The sequence below is a fragment of the Anguilla rostrata genome, chromosome 16 (genome assembly GCF_018555375.3).
Source record: "Anguilla rostrata isolate EN2019 chromosome 16, ASM1855537v3, whole genome shotgun sequence".
Lineage (NCBI taxonomy): Eukaryota > Metazoa > Chordata > Actinopteri > Anguilliformes > Anguillidae > Anguilla > Anguilla rostrata.
The window spans coordinates 17,298,688-17,312,927 of NC_057948.1; the positions used below are offsets into that span (position 1 = coordinate 17,298,688).

General features: G+C 49.5%; 1 protein-coding gene across 2 annotated transcripts in view; it reads right to left on the bottom strand.

Annotated features, from left to right (window-relative positions):
• rasgrf1 (Ras protein specific guanine nucleotide releasing factor 1) overlaps positions 1 to 14,240 on the bottom strand; it is a 37,485-nt gene extending 23,245 nt beyond the window's left edge. For both annotated transcript variants that reach the window (XM_064312718.1, XM_064312717.1), the window contains exons 1-2: positions 13,612 to 14,240; positions 348 to 454 (exon numbers count right to left, since the gene is read on the bottom strand). In XM_064312718.1, coding sequence (XP_064168788.1) covers positions 348 to 454; positions 13,612 to 13,887 — 383 coding nt within the window. In that variant the 5' untranslated portion in view covers positions 13,888 to 14,240. The remainder of the gene's footprint in view (positions 1 to 347; positions 455 to 13,611) is intronic.

A 14,240-nucleotide genomic window follows, 5' to 3' on the forward strand; every position in this document is an offset into this window, starting at 1 on the left:
GTCAATAAAGGGTTTTCAACATACTTGTTCCTGGTTATGGTTATATGGTTATGGTTATACACTTTGTTTTACGTCGCTCTGGATAAGAGCGTCTGCCAAATGCCTGTAATGTAATGTAAAAATGGCCACTGAGTGTGCAAATGTGATAAATAGCTTTTTTACTTGACTAAAAACTTGTAGACATGTAACACTGTCTTTGGGATGGACTATATAAGTGTCTCTTGCTTAGCAGCACACCTGCTCTGTCCCCTTGCGTACAGCATGGACTCATTGTTGAGGCTGTGTGTAACTGTACTAGGCTGGCGGCAGGGCGCGGAGATGGTGGGAGATGGCGGGAAGGCCCTTACCTGGCGTGTGTTATTGCCGCCACCCACTCGTCGCAGTCCTTCACATCCTCCGAGCGCAGCTCCAGGGCCTTCTGGTTGTCGTGGTTGAAGCTGATGGTGAAGTAGTACTGTGGAGACACACAGAGGAGGGCTCGGTCAGGAGAGAGGGTGGGAGGGGCTCCCGTGCGGTTTGGCCAATGAAGGCAATCGCCACCGCTGCAGGCTGGGCCCTACGGCCGCAAAGCTCAAACTCTGGGTTCCATGATGTCATCTGCTGGCTATGCCCAGGAGTTTTGAGGGCCTCATGTTTAAGTCAGACAGGACTCCATGGGTTACCAGTAAAGCAATACCTCCTATGACACAGAAGGTTACCACCGGCAACCAGCTGTCGCCAGCGAGAGAAACTCCTCCCCCTCTGATCTGCGCCAGCTCTCTCCAGCAGTACCGCGTGGGCCACGGGGCGGCGGTGCAAATGCAGCGGCTGCGTGCAGGGGGACTGCACGTGATCCGGGGGCGTCGCCCCCGCCGTGCGGGTCCTGGCGGGGCAGCGGTAACTCGCCAGGCACAATAGACACAATTCCAATTTAAGAAAAAAAAACAGGGAAGCAGAAAAGTGTCCCCGTGGAGACGGAGCACACCCAGCCTTTCAATCCACATGCGCCGAACACCTGTTCACCACGGGGGCCGGGCATTAAGAGGAACCCCGGAGTGATTCTACTATAAAGTAACAACCCGGGGAAAGTGCTTAGTCGAACCCGCAGCACAGCGACGCTTTATTAACCTGTCTGGCAAGGGCCATTGGCTTAGGCAAGCCTTTGGAAACCATGCCAAACCTAAGAGTTTTTTTTTTCTAATAATCACTGACCAATTGGAGCACATTATTACAATAGGTCTAGTCATTGTCTCACATTCTGATTTGCCGGTGCTCTCATGTCACCTCTGTGCCACATGCAGCAGCACACGGAGCACTGAGGGTGAGGGCATGCACTCCTTCTTGGACTGGCGGCTCTTTCGTACACTATGTCCTGTAGCTTAGGACATTATTGGAAAGCCATCGTCCCTCAAATGAGAGACATCTCTCTCACCGACATCAGCTGGAGGCCTGTATGTGCCTGGTGTGCGAATGGGAGGAGTCAACAGGTATCACCCAATGAATCATGCCCAAATGAAACCCACCCTACCCTGATTGGATGAAACCTGCTGTGACTCACCACCATAGATTCCCCATCATTGTCAGCTAATGACAATAAGGGAGCCCTCAGTCAGAATTATAGCAAGAAAGATCTCGTAGTTATCAGAATAAAACTCTGAAAATACCTAAACATGCCTATCTGACTTTCTCTACACATTACACACTACTGTGTCAATTGAGTACAGTACCGCTCAACTGATAGGCTTATTGAAGATGTAACAGTTTTGCTGCAATGATCATCATATAATACATTGCATAAGAGTACCCAGGTGACCAGTGAGAATGTTTCCTGACTGAACATGATCATGTGATTTTTCTGGGTGTTTCTGATTGGTGGGTCTTCTCCTAGTCGAGTCTTATTATAGGTATCTGCAGGCTCTAATTGGCTCATATCAGGTCAGGGTTCAGTGTCAGTGACATAAATGCTACATTTATAATTAAAAACAGTTTAGTACATATTCATATAATTATATGAGTTACAGATAAACCAACAAAGCACATCTGTTGTTAAGGATATCCGAGGCTCTTAAACAGCCCACCTCCATTTTAGTGCAGACACCCCCCCCCCGCACACAGTGCTTTAAGACCCTGCGTGAGAGCCGTGCACTGCGCCAGCCCCAGCCTGCCGTGCTGCGCTCCGCTCATCCAGCGAAGCCACGGAGTGTAAAGAAGCGGGAAGATGAGCACTGGGAACCGGAGACGCGGGCATCAGCCGGCGCCGCGGCGTCTCTGGGGCTCGTCCGGGGCGAGATTTAAAAGGCTTCCTCCGGCACACGATGGGTTCTGTTCCCCACCCCCTTTCCCCCCCCCCCCGAGGGAAGCCAGGGGACACGTGCGCTAGGAAGAGCCTTACGTAACCGCACGCTACCTGTTACCTAGCAACTCCTCTCTCTGCGCTGGCGGCCCGGGCTTCCTCCGCCTCCAGCCCCGCTCCATCTTACGAGGGCCGCCGCCGCCGCTGCCACCACTGCCGCCGCCTCCCGCTCTCCGCCGCGCCTGCGCTCGCCGCGCCGTTATTACATTATTTATCCGCTTGGCGCATGCCCTCATCCGCTGCCACTTATGCAACTCGCATTTTTTGCCAGTCGCCCCTTTGCGATTCGCTGCATGGTCCCGCCGATGCGGCTGAGGTTCTGAGGCGCCTTGCTCAGGAGCACAATGGCAGTGCCTCTGCCCCCCCTGGGGTTTGAACCCGCAGCTACCAAATTACCAATCCCAGTTCCCAAACCGCCACACCACGCCACGCCACGCCACGCCACACCACCCTCCCACCCTACGGCCTTGCAGTAATGAGCGTGAGGAGACTTGTTTACCCGCACGCTCTCTTCTAGTCCCGCACAAAGGCTTCTGTTAGCTCATTTAAGCAGCAGGACCTGTAAATATGCAGCCGGGGCGAACTCTCCCGGGAGGTTATTAACCCCGGCGTGCGGCGTGACGTCCACGCCGTTTGTCGATGGCGTCTGTTTAAACGAGTCCGGCGCAGCGGCACAGGAGTCCGGCGAGGACCACGTGGGTCGAGGTAACCTCCCGGTTTTAATAAATCACTGGGGAACTAATAAACTTTGTGTGGGCACGTTCCCTGTCCTCCTGCCTAAATGGCTTTCCGTCGCTCCGCTTCCACGCTAATTACCGGATGTGCGTCTGAATTTCTTTCTGCCCGAGAGCGGCTTGCACAATGAGCAAAATGTAAGTCTGAACGGGCAAATGGAAAGCCTGAGTCTGGCGGCGCCCGGGCTTTCTCAGTGTGAGCCATTCCAGTCGTGTAGGGGTGTTGTGGAGAGATAGAACCCCGTCAAGCAGAAGCCCAGTTTGCTGTTCCTCATTTTCATGTCTTTTCCGAGTTAATTCCGTTAATTCTGTACACAGCGGGCGCAGACACAGGGCATTATGGGGGGCCTGGCAGGGTTGGCGCTCTGGGCGGGCGAGTGCTGTGTCCTCTCTCAGTTTGGGCAGGACTGAGCAGGCTGCTCTCTGCTCTCCTCAGAGCCCTCTTCACTCTAAAGCCCTTCCAAGGCCCTCCAATCGGCGACACACTTACAGCCCTCCACCGCTATCCCATCAGAGCGAACTGCCTCTTCAGGGCTGTGTGCGTGTGTGGTGTGTGTCTGTGTGTGTGTTTGTGTGTACGTCTGAGTGTCTTGTGTGTGTGTGTGTGTGTGTGCGCTTGTGTCTATGGGTGGGTCTCAGAGCATGCGTGTGTGTTAGCGTATGTTTACGTATGTGTGTGTGTGTAAGGGTGGGTGTCAGAGCGTGTGTGTGTGTGTGTGTGTGCTCATTGGCTCTGGTGTAATACCCTCACTAATTGGCGATTTTAATGGGGATAAAGCTGGCACACACACATTCCTTTTTTTCCATCCCTGCGGCGCGTTTTGCTGAGCCACTGGACTACGTTTCCCAGATATATGGATCTTTCCTTGTTCCTGCAGGTGGGTCATATGAGGGGGTTGGGGTTGTGATGGCTCATTATCACAAAGATCACCGTCAGTCTTGCTGAGCTGGCTAAACCCTCACACACCCTAAGCCTCTCTCCCCATTGAAAACATAACTGTAAATCAGGATCTCTTCCCATCCTCTGTTCTCTCTCCAAATCTCTCACTCTCCTCTCCCTCAATCACCCTGCCCTCTTCCTTTCCCATTTCTTTCTCTCACGCCCCTTTGTGCCCCCTTTCTCACACACCCTGCTCTCTCTCCCCTCTTTCTTCCACACCCTGTTCTCTCTCTCTCGCACCCTGCTGTCCATCTCTCCCTCTCTCTCACACCCTGCTCCTCGCCTCTCCCTCCCTTTCTTTCTTTCTCGCTCTCACACCCTGCTCTCCGCTTCTCTCCCTCCCTCCCTCTCTCCCTCCCTCCCTTTCTCTCACCCTACTCTCCCTCTTTCACACCCTGTTCTCTCCCTTTCTCTCTCAGTCTCTGTACTCAAACACACACACACACATACACACTACGTTAAAGAACATCGGGGGCCAAACCCTGCACCACCTGTCAAAATGGCCGCCGTAGAAATGAGAGGGAAGGGCGCCAGAGACTGGGCATGCGCATGTGGCGATGACAGTGCTATGATGCGCCCGGATACGGGCCTGTTTTAAATACTAATGCATGCGGCTCCGTGGGCGCTGGCAGAGAACGCCTCGGCTGCCGTCTCCCGCTCCCGGTCCTGCTCGCGCGGCGTTGGCGGACTGGCGCCCGAACGCGGCCGGTGATCTCAGGTGCTGCTGGAACCCTGGGACCCACACCCATCCCATCTGCGCGCGCCAGGCGTAACCAACGGTGGAGAAGGCAGGAGCCGATGTCATGCCATAGATACAAACAAACCAGCCTCAGCCAATCAGAACGCGGACTACCCCCCACGGAGGGACCTAATGAGGACCGACCCCCTGCAATTAGGTGCAAATGACAGTCAGGGAAAGACATGCCCCCATTCGTTAAGGTTCCAGGTCATTAAGGTGAGCCCTGGAACAACAGAGCACTCAGAAGTACAAATCCCAAAGGTTTAGGTTCAGCTGCATTAACTGAAGCTAAATGGCCCATACAGGAAAAAGCCATTTAATCAAACAAGGAAATACCCATCTTACATAAATGCAGTAATTCATGCTATTGGGCCATTGCTCATTTCTGCTAAATCTTTAGTCCTTGAGAAATTCATGGGTTAAAAGAAACACCGTCACAGATGTTTCATTTTTTCCCCGCGCATCGTTAAAAAACCCGTCCGCAAAAAGGTCACGGGAGATGTCCGTTCGCATCGCTGCAGGTCACGTGACGAGGCGGCGCTGTAAACCGACTTATCTGCCCCAGGCTGGCGCGCGGCGGGGCGGGGCCCGGGCGAGGCACCGCGGCCAGCCTGGGTGAGGAGCGCCCTGGCAGCGCCCGCTGGAAACCCGCGTAGTCTGGGTGGAGCAGACGGGCCTGTGAACACAACTCGGCTCGTTATTCCCGCTTCGCACCTTCAGCCTGTTTGAATCCCCTCCCCCTTCCCCCCTCCTCCTGTCAGAGGAAGGCCTTTTCTGATCAGGGCTGCGCGTTCGCTGTTCCCCCCCCCCCTCCCCCGCCTCTATGAGGAAGGAGAACGGCTCGTTTCGGGGGCTGTTTATAAGCCAATCAGCTTAGTGCTGAGTCACGCGCGATCAAACGTATTGGACTGCTGCGTTTACGCCGTTACCTGAGCGATAAACTCCGTTATGAGTCTACCTGCTGGCGAAGCAAAGAGGGGCTCTGTGCCAATACATTTCAGCGTCTCAAAGTAATAACGACGTACATAACACAAACTGGGTGCGAGCAGTCACTCTAGTGACAACAGACAATTTCACTATTTTCATTCTAATTTATGAAATTTTATATTTATCAAATTATTTGCAGCCCAATAAAGAAAAATAAATAATTTGCATGTCTCCTGTATGTCTCCCATCAATTTTTAAAATGTACAGCAGATTCAGGGGGAGAGAAGTGGCATTACATAAGACAAAATAAAATAATATTCCTCACATGCATATAAATACAGTGAGCTCCACAATGTTTGGGACAACACTGGGATTTGGCATGGTACTCCACAAATCAAACAATTCACATGCGATTATAATGTACATTCTCAGCTTTTAATTAAAGTATTTTTATGTACTTTGGTTTCACCATATAGACATTACAGCACTTTTTATACATAGCCCCCGACTGTAGGGCATCATAATGTTTGGGACACAGTAATGTTATGTAAATAGTAGTCATATTTAGTACTTTGTCGCATATCCTTTACCTGCAATGACTGCTTGAAATCTGTGACCCATCGACATCACCATGTGCTGAGTATCTTCTCTGGTGATGCTCTGCCAGGCCTGTACTGCAGCCATGTTCAGCTCCTGCTTATTTTGAGGGCTAGTTGCCTTACGTTTTCTTTCCAGCATATAAAATGCATGTTCAGCTGGATTCAGATCAGGTGAATGACTTGACCAGGCAAGAATTTTACAGTTTTTAGCTTTTTAAAAAACTCCATTGTTGCTTTAGCAGTATTTTTGGAGTCATTGTCTTGCTGTAGGTTGAAGCAGCATCCAATGCGTTTGGAGGCATTGTACTTGCGCAAATAAAATGCTTCTGTACACTGCAGAATACATTCTGCTGCTGCTATCAGCAGTCACATCATCAATGACACCACCTGAGCCAGTACCTGTGGCAGCCATACATGTCCAAACCATAACGCCCCCACCACCATGTTTCACAGATGTGGGTGTGTCAGGTGTTAGAAGGTTTTTCTTCATTATGGTGAGAATTCTTCGGTCATCAACTGTAGAGGCCTTCCTTAGCCACCCAGGCCCTTTGGGATTGCTGAGCTCACCAGCGCTCTCTTTCTTCTTCATTATGTTCCGAACAGTTGATTTTGGTAAGCCTAAGGTTTGGCCTATGTCTCTAACTGTTTTTTGTATTATTATTTTTCAGCCTCATAATGGCTTCCTTGATTTTCATTAGCACAACTGTGGTCCTCATGCTGGCAAATGGCAATAACAGACTCCAAAGGCAATCAAAAGCCTGGAATCAGGACTAGTCACTGAAAGTTCTTATACCTGCACCAAGGAAGCAACTGAACACACGGCTAATCAGAAACACTTGTGACAACATTTATCCCAAACATTATGGTATGTCATTTGTACATGGTGAAACCAAAATGTTGAAAAAATCCCTTAAATAATAGCTGATAATCTGCATTTTAATCACATCTGAATTGTTAGATTTTAAATCTAAAATGCAGAGCACAGAACCAAAGCAAGAAAATAAAAATGTCTTTGTCCCAAACATTATGGCACTCACTGTATATGTTTACATATTCACACACATAAGTGCAATGAATTATTTATTATCCTGTACCTCCCTCGCTGTGGCGATGAATCTATGTAGGATTTCCCAGTTATGCAAACAGTAAAAGGGTCATACATGGCCATGTTAAGACAATGCATCCGTCTCCAGCGAGGTTATATAACGCCGACTGAGCTACGCGCAGCTCCTCCGTCACACCATTCCCGCCGCAGTGCCGCGAAGCTGAGCGGCGGCTGCCGTCTCCCTGCCGGCTCACCCGTCTGCTCCAGCGGCTCCTGAGAGGAAGTCCCAAGAGCGGCGCTGAAGCGGACGGACTGTGTCACCGCTCCAGCTCCCTGGCTGAGCAACAAGGCATGGTGCGTCAATAATTTGCTTCCCAAGTACACTTCCTGTGAATTAACATTGAGAGCCCTTTTCTGGGGTTATTTTGATGAGCAAAGATGTTTTCTGTGAAGTCACTGTTAAAAAGGGAACACAGCCAATCGAGGGGAATGCCTGCTTTCTCTGAAGGAAACAATATGTTCTTTTTTCCTTCTGCTCGTCTTTCATGCTTTTTTTAACAAAGACCACAAGTCATCACCCCTGCCTACATAGAAGCTCCATGTTTTTGTTTGCAATCCTCAATCTGTGTCTAATATGACATGCAACAGAAATTCATGACACTACTGGCTGATCCTAGACTGATCTTATGATCCCTTTATGACAATATAGCTGTTCTCCAGTGGACTGACTGTGTATGCCTCCTCAAAATGGACCCTGACCCCTTGAAGGTACCAGACTGGAAAAATGTAGTCCAAATTTAGGGCCACATGGCATTTGCATTAAAAAGCGAGGCGTGAGCCGTAGCCTAATCGCGCATTCGTCGTCTCTGCCATGTTACTTCTTCAGATGCAAATAGGGGTTGCCATAGCAACTCTGGGCTCAAACATAGTTATTTTTAAATTTGGAATAAATATGTTTAAAAAGTGGAACACTCGGTCCAAGAATACATTTTTATTTATTTTTTGGTAAAGATAAGGGGAGAGAAAACGAGGGGTGGGGGGGGGGGCAGGCGAAGGAGGGATCTTTTCGGAAAAAAAAAAAAGCGCCACCCGTACAGTTGTCTGTTTGATTTGCAGTACATTCTCCTCCTCGTCACAGGAGCAGATAACAGAGCCTCGGCCAGACGCGGGCCGTCCGCCAGGCGCGGTGACTCACGCGTCACAGCGCCCATCTCGCGCCGTCTGATTAGATTGCGCCCGAGACAGAGGCGCACGCACCTGTGTGCTCCCCGCCGCCACGCCGCAACTTTTAATCATCCGCGCGTCTGCCGGGGCCCGGGGGGGGGCAGCCCTGGAAATGGCCCTGTCCCTCACTCTCCCAGAGACCCACCGGGAGAGAGCCGCTCGGTAACCAACGGTAACCACGGGGCGACTCGCCGCCAGAGGGCGAGCGGGCAGCGGGAGTAGTCGCAGCCGCCGAACGCGGGCTTGGATCCAGTCGACGTTCGGCCCTACCTCTGACTTGTGAACGCAGTCTGAAGAGTTCGTTTGGACGGTTAGTGAACGCGCGGCTGCATAAATTAATTGGAAGGTCTGTTAGGGACAGATGTTGATTACATCCAGGACAAAGTGTCCATTCTTTATTTATTTATTTCTCAGTGAATACTGAATACTGCCACAATTCATGGCATATACAACATTCACACACACTTAATAAAACAGGCTGTGATGTACTAACTTATTGAGGACAAGCCAGAAGTAAACGAGTCATATAAACTAACTGAGTTGCATCGGTGCAGTTTGGCATCGATATGCAGTATGACGTGGTCTTTAAGCCTGTCTTATTAACGCAGAGTTTCGACAGAGAGAATTAAAAACAAGCACCGTCGACCCCCCGAGAGATTCTGGCTGGCAATACAAGGCTCAGCTAATAAACGTCCCTGGATCCTTGTGTTCTTTCTCTGGCCACTCCCCTCCAGGATTTCTCCCACAGAGAAACAGCCAATCCAAGCACTTTCAGACTCAGCATTGGCAGGAATGCAGATAGGAGAGAAGAAGAGCAAGGTAAGGCTTCCCGGTGACTGAATTATCAGAGCACACATAAAAGCGCAGGGCGGTAACGGTTGCTGTGAAGTACACCTTGGACCACCTTGGCTGCTGATAACAGGGCATCCTTAAAATTATTTTCTTCCACTGAGGTCCCCACAAAACAGCACATGAGCCAAGCGTTAACCCCCTTTGAGCACGTGAACTTCCCAAAACCCGGAAAGCTATGTCTCTGAAAAGATCTGTACATTGTGATCAATTGACCAAGCTGCTGTACATTTAGTGCCTTCTGGTAGCAACACCCAAGTTAAAGCTCATTAACCCATTGTAGAGCAGGCTTTTTCGAATGTTTTTTCAAAATTATAAATCAGTGTTCTAGAACCGGAACTGAATGTTACATCAGCATTAGAATGTCCCGTTAAGAACATTCTAATCACATATTTGTGATCTTACACATTAAAGGTGATTAAAGCACCTCACATCACACACATCACCTAGACACAAATCAAAACATACACCAGCAAAGTGCTCCCCTCTCCAGTATGAGCGCACACACACACGCACACAAGAGAACACACAAACACCATCACATATTATGCAAACACGCTCACTCACTGTGCAAAGACACAGGCAAACATACACAAATACAGGCATAAACACGCACACGCAAACATTCGCGTCCCCGCCAAAGCCTCAGGAGACAAAGGCGTGGAGCAAACGACGTCCCGGCGCAGCCGGCGAGCGGTCGGGAAACCGGCCGAATCTCCCCCGACAGGCCACGCCGCGGGCTCTCAGCCCGACGCCGTCTCTAAGCCGATCCGTTTTGTGTTCCGTCCGGCTGTCGCCGGCTTATTTTCATCCCTAACATTTCAGGACGCTCCGTTCGCCATGATTTCATGATGTTGCTCTCTCTCATCAGCCGAGCTGGAGAAGTTGCACTTACAATCACATTACCTCATCAGCACGCTCGCACAAAATGAAAACTCGCGCACAATAACATTTCAATCAGGCCAGATAAAACATTTTCCGAGAGTAAAACCCGCATTATACAGAGAAGGCAGTAACTGTGTGAAACAGAAATGGCAATTGTAAAGCATTGGTCTTTTGTAAAGATTGTTATATGTGTATATAAACATAACATAAAACGAAAAAATGGAAATGAAAGGGACGTCAGAAGCAGCGTTTCGCTGAGGAGAGACGAGGCGGTGAAGGGGGAGGATATGTGGGTCGGAAAGCTGGAATTTCTGTTCAATTTATCAATTAGAAAAGGGGAATCAATCAATGGAGGGGTGAGTGTTCATTTGTGTGTGTGAGGCGGCTCTGATGCTCTTTTAATTAGAACGCTGACGGCCCTCCAGCCCACGCTGACAGCCAATTGGCCGGGAGACCTCCTCGTCCTTGGCCTCGCCGGCCGAACAATGCCCCTCCACCCCCACCCCCACCCCTCCCCCCACCGGACCGTCCTCTCCGCACACCCCCGGCCTGCCACCTGCCATCCTGGAACACAGGAAGAGGAGGACGGGGGCCAGCCTGCCCGCCGCCCGTCCGCAGCCAATCACAGACCGGCCCGGCCCGCCTACGCAGCGGCCGGGCACAACGGCGTGCCCGCACCCCTCAGGTGAGAGACCTTGTACGAAAAGGCACAGCCGCCCCGCCCTCCATCCCTCCCACCCACAGCACACAGGCAGGTGCACATGAGGAACCCCTGCCCATCAGATACTGTGGCAGGGCTGATGCCCGCCCTCGCACTACAGGGACTTCCAGATGTGCTGTGTCTATGATTCAGCGTCTGTGACTCCCTGTCTGTGACTCATTGACTGTGACTCCCTGTCTGTGACTCCTTATCTGTGACTCCTTGACTGTGACTCCCTGTCTGTGACTCCTTATCTGTGACTCCTTGACTGTGACTCCCTGCATTGACTTGTTGCAGAATTTGGACAAGTCAGAAGCAGTTCCCCTTACCGTTGCTGAGGAAAGCCAAGGCTAATGACCTTGCTCCTTCCTTACCTTCTACAAAACACAACCGTTTTTTACCACTCCGTTATAAATGCACCGACGCGTCCACGTCTGCCCTCTGCAGCACGTGAGCATCCGCACCGCCCCGAAACCGACGGGGGGGGGGGGTCTGCAGCCACGGCACAGGCCTACGGATGCAACCGGGCGCTCCGCGCCGGGAGAGGAGCACACGCAAAAAATAAAAAAAAGGTTCAAAAATAAATAAATTAAAAACAAACAAACGCAGCAGCCCCTCGGGCTCTGCAGTGCGGGCTCTGATCGCGCTGCGCCGCGGAGCGGAGCGGAACGCGCTCTCGGGCCGGGCGGCCTGGCGGGTTTCTTGCGTTCCGCTCCGCGTTCCGCCCTCCGAAGTCTAAAACCCCGAGCGCGCAGTCTGGAGGCCTCTACTGTAAACGCAGGTGCGTTCTCTTTCTCTTTTTTTTCCATGTTTTTTTTTTTGCTGCATGGCAGACGCGAGCGAACCCGAGTGAACCGAGCGGGGAAGTGCCGCAGCGCGCCTTCCTCGACGCCGCGGCGGCCAGCAGCGCTCGGCGTGTTTTACATGCGCTGTAGCTTTAATGCTTTTTTTGGGGGTGGGTGGGTGGGGGTAGGGGTGGGGGGGTGGGGGCTGGGGGGGTGTACAGCGTTAGACACTGTGCCGCATCTCGCTGTATCGGCACAGCGTTCAGGCTTGCAAAAGGCCTTCGCTCGCACAGAGGCACGGCTCTACGGTCTATGCGGTTTAGGACAGGAAAGGCCATCTGCATCATCATCACAATCCTGAGCCACGTTTTTTTACTGACAGTACTAGGACAGTCTAAGCCAACATTTAAGTACAATTTAGCACAATTTAGCCAGCAGATCTTTTGTAGCCTGTCTGACTGGAAAGCATCTCCTCCATTACTGGATCTCATTATTGAGTCTCATAATTATTATTGCCGGTTACCTATGAAAACAGAATGAATTGACAGTGTTGCAAAAAAACATTTTAACTATACTGCAGTAAGAAAAAACCTAAACACTGGTTTTTTTAGACAAATGTCTGCTGTCAGTGTATGAGCATTTCTCTCAAAATTAAAAATTATATTTTTTAAAAATGAACTACACATTAATTTGAACACATTATGTAGAATTGCATACTCCTTTATGTATATTAATGGATACTACACTGTTAGTTTGGATGCTGTTCTTTAAAAATATATACTCTTTATTCATGTTTCTGATAATGACTTGCATTTTTATGCCACTTTTCTTCCAAAAAGATTTTAATGCTTTTTTTAGCATGTGTGACTAATTTACTAATTTTATGAGCAAGTGCTCTGCAGAGTGATTGCAACTTTTGTGTAACGCAATAATATCAACAAAGAATCATTGAAAGTAGCGAGTTGTTGTTAAAAATTGCAGGCAGACGCAGTTGCCAAGGTAGGATGCTATTAATATCAGCATGCTGAATTAAATCAATACGTCAAACAGACAATGACATTACACCTGTGGTCCACAAGATGGCGATATAGAGATTATACAAGCTGCTTTATTTAGCGCAATTTGTACCTTGAAGGAAATGAGAAAACAATCTCTCGAAAGATCACAACTTGACAATTGATAACAAAAATAACGCTCATTCTCTTCAAATATATCATCCCAACAGACCCTATCATCTTTATTGACATCTTTATTGCATGTGTCTGTGAAAGTCTTGCAAACACATTTCCAATAATCGGCTCAAATATTATATGCAAGAGCGGACAATTTGCATTAAAATACGTTTTTAAAGACTGTGCAAACATTTAATGATCCTGTATTATATTGCCATGCGGAGAATCAAACTAAGACCTATATAAGCAAGTAACACATTCATCGAATCCTCATATTACATAACAATGTACAGTGTGCGAATCGGAACGGCGGTTTAATTCCACACCACTGATGCAAAGAATGCCTGGGAAAAGTCCAAGCAGACCGTGAAAAAGAATTTCCAAATAGGAGGCAAAAATGACACACAACTCGGTCGACTTAAAAGCACTCTGCAAAAATTAGACTTGAGACTGCTACATGTTTCAACGTGCCGTTACAGGAGTCTCCCTAAACTGGTTGTCTTGTCTACATCCATACATGCACTGGTACAAGCACTGACTAGCACACAGGGGATAATTCAGGTGGCATCGCCACCACCCCCCACCCCCACCCCAAAAAGGTAGCCTTTACATTTCATTTTAACAATCCCTGATTTAAAATAGAAAGTTGGTTCTAAAAAGTAATTCCGTATGCTTCTTACCTGTTTTTCCAAACATTCCTTGGCCGACAGGGAAGGCTTTGGCGACGGTGCCCTGTCACAAACGCAACCCTCCAACAGGTATAATCCAGAGGGGCGAGAGCTGGATTCGTTCTCAAAATAAAAGAGCATATTCTGCAGCAAAGCGAACCACTTGGTGTGCCATTTTGTGTTGTCTGAGCTCTTTTTGCTCAAACAGCCTCGTCTCGTGCCATCTTTCTTTGCCAGAAGACCCAGGTAGGTTACATGGCCATCATTGAGTCGCATTCCTTTCTGCATTTTTGTTTTGAAACCACTGGGGAAAAATAGCTTGTTGATCCTTACATCTTCTCAGAGCCAGACCCCCAAACGGACGTGCACTTTCTTAGTTAGCAGTGAACTATAGCCCACTATGCCCATTCGCTGCAATCGGGCTGATGCCTTGGCGTGAAAAAAAAGACGAAAAAGAACAAGATGACTTTACCATCCTAAATATGACCACGGAATCATCTTAGTGCCGCAAATGCCGCATTCGCACCGAAAAAAGCATCCCGCGCCAAACCTAAACAAGACCTCTCCCTTGAAGAGAATTGTGCACTACGTGGTTTTGTCGCGTTCTCTCACGTGAAAGTCTACAGAATCCAGAGCGCGCC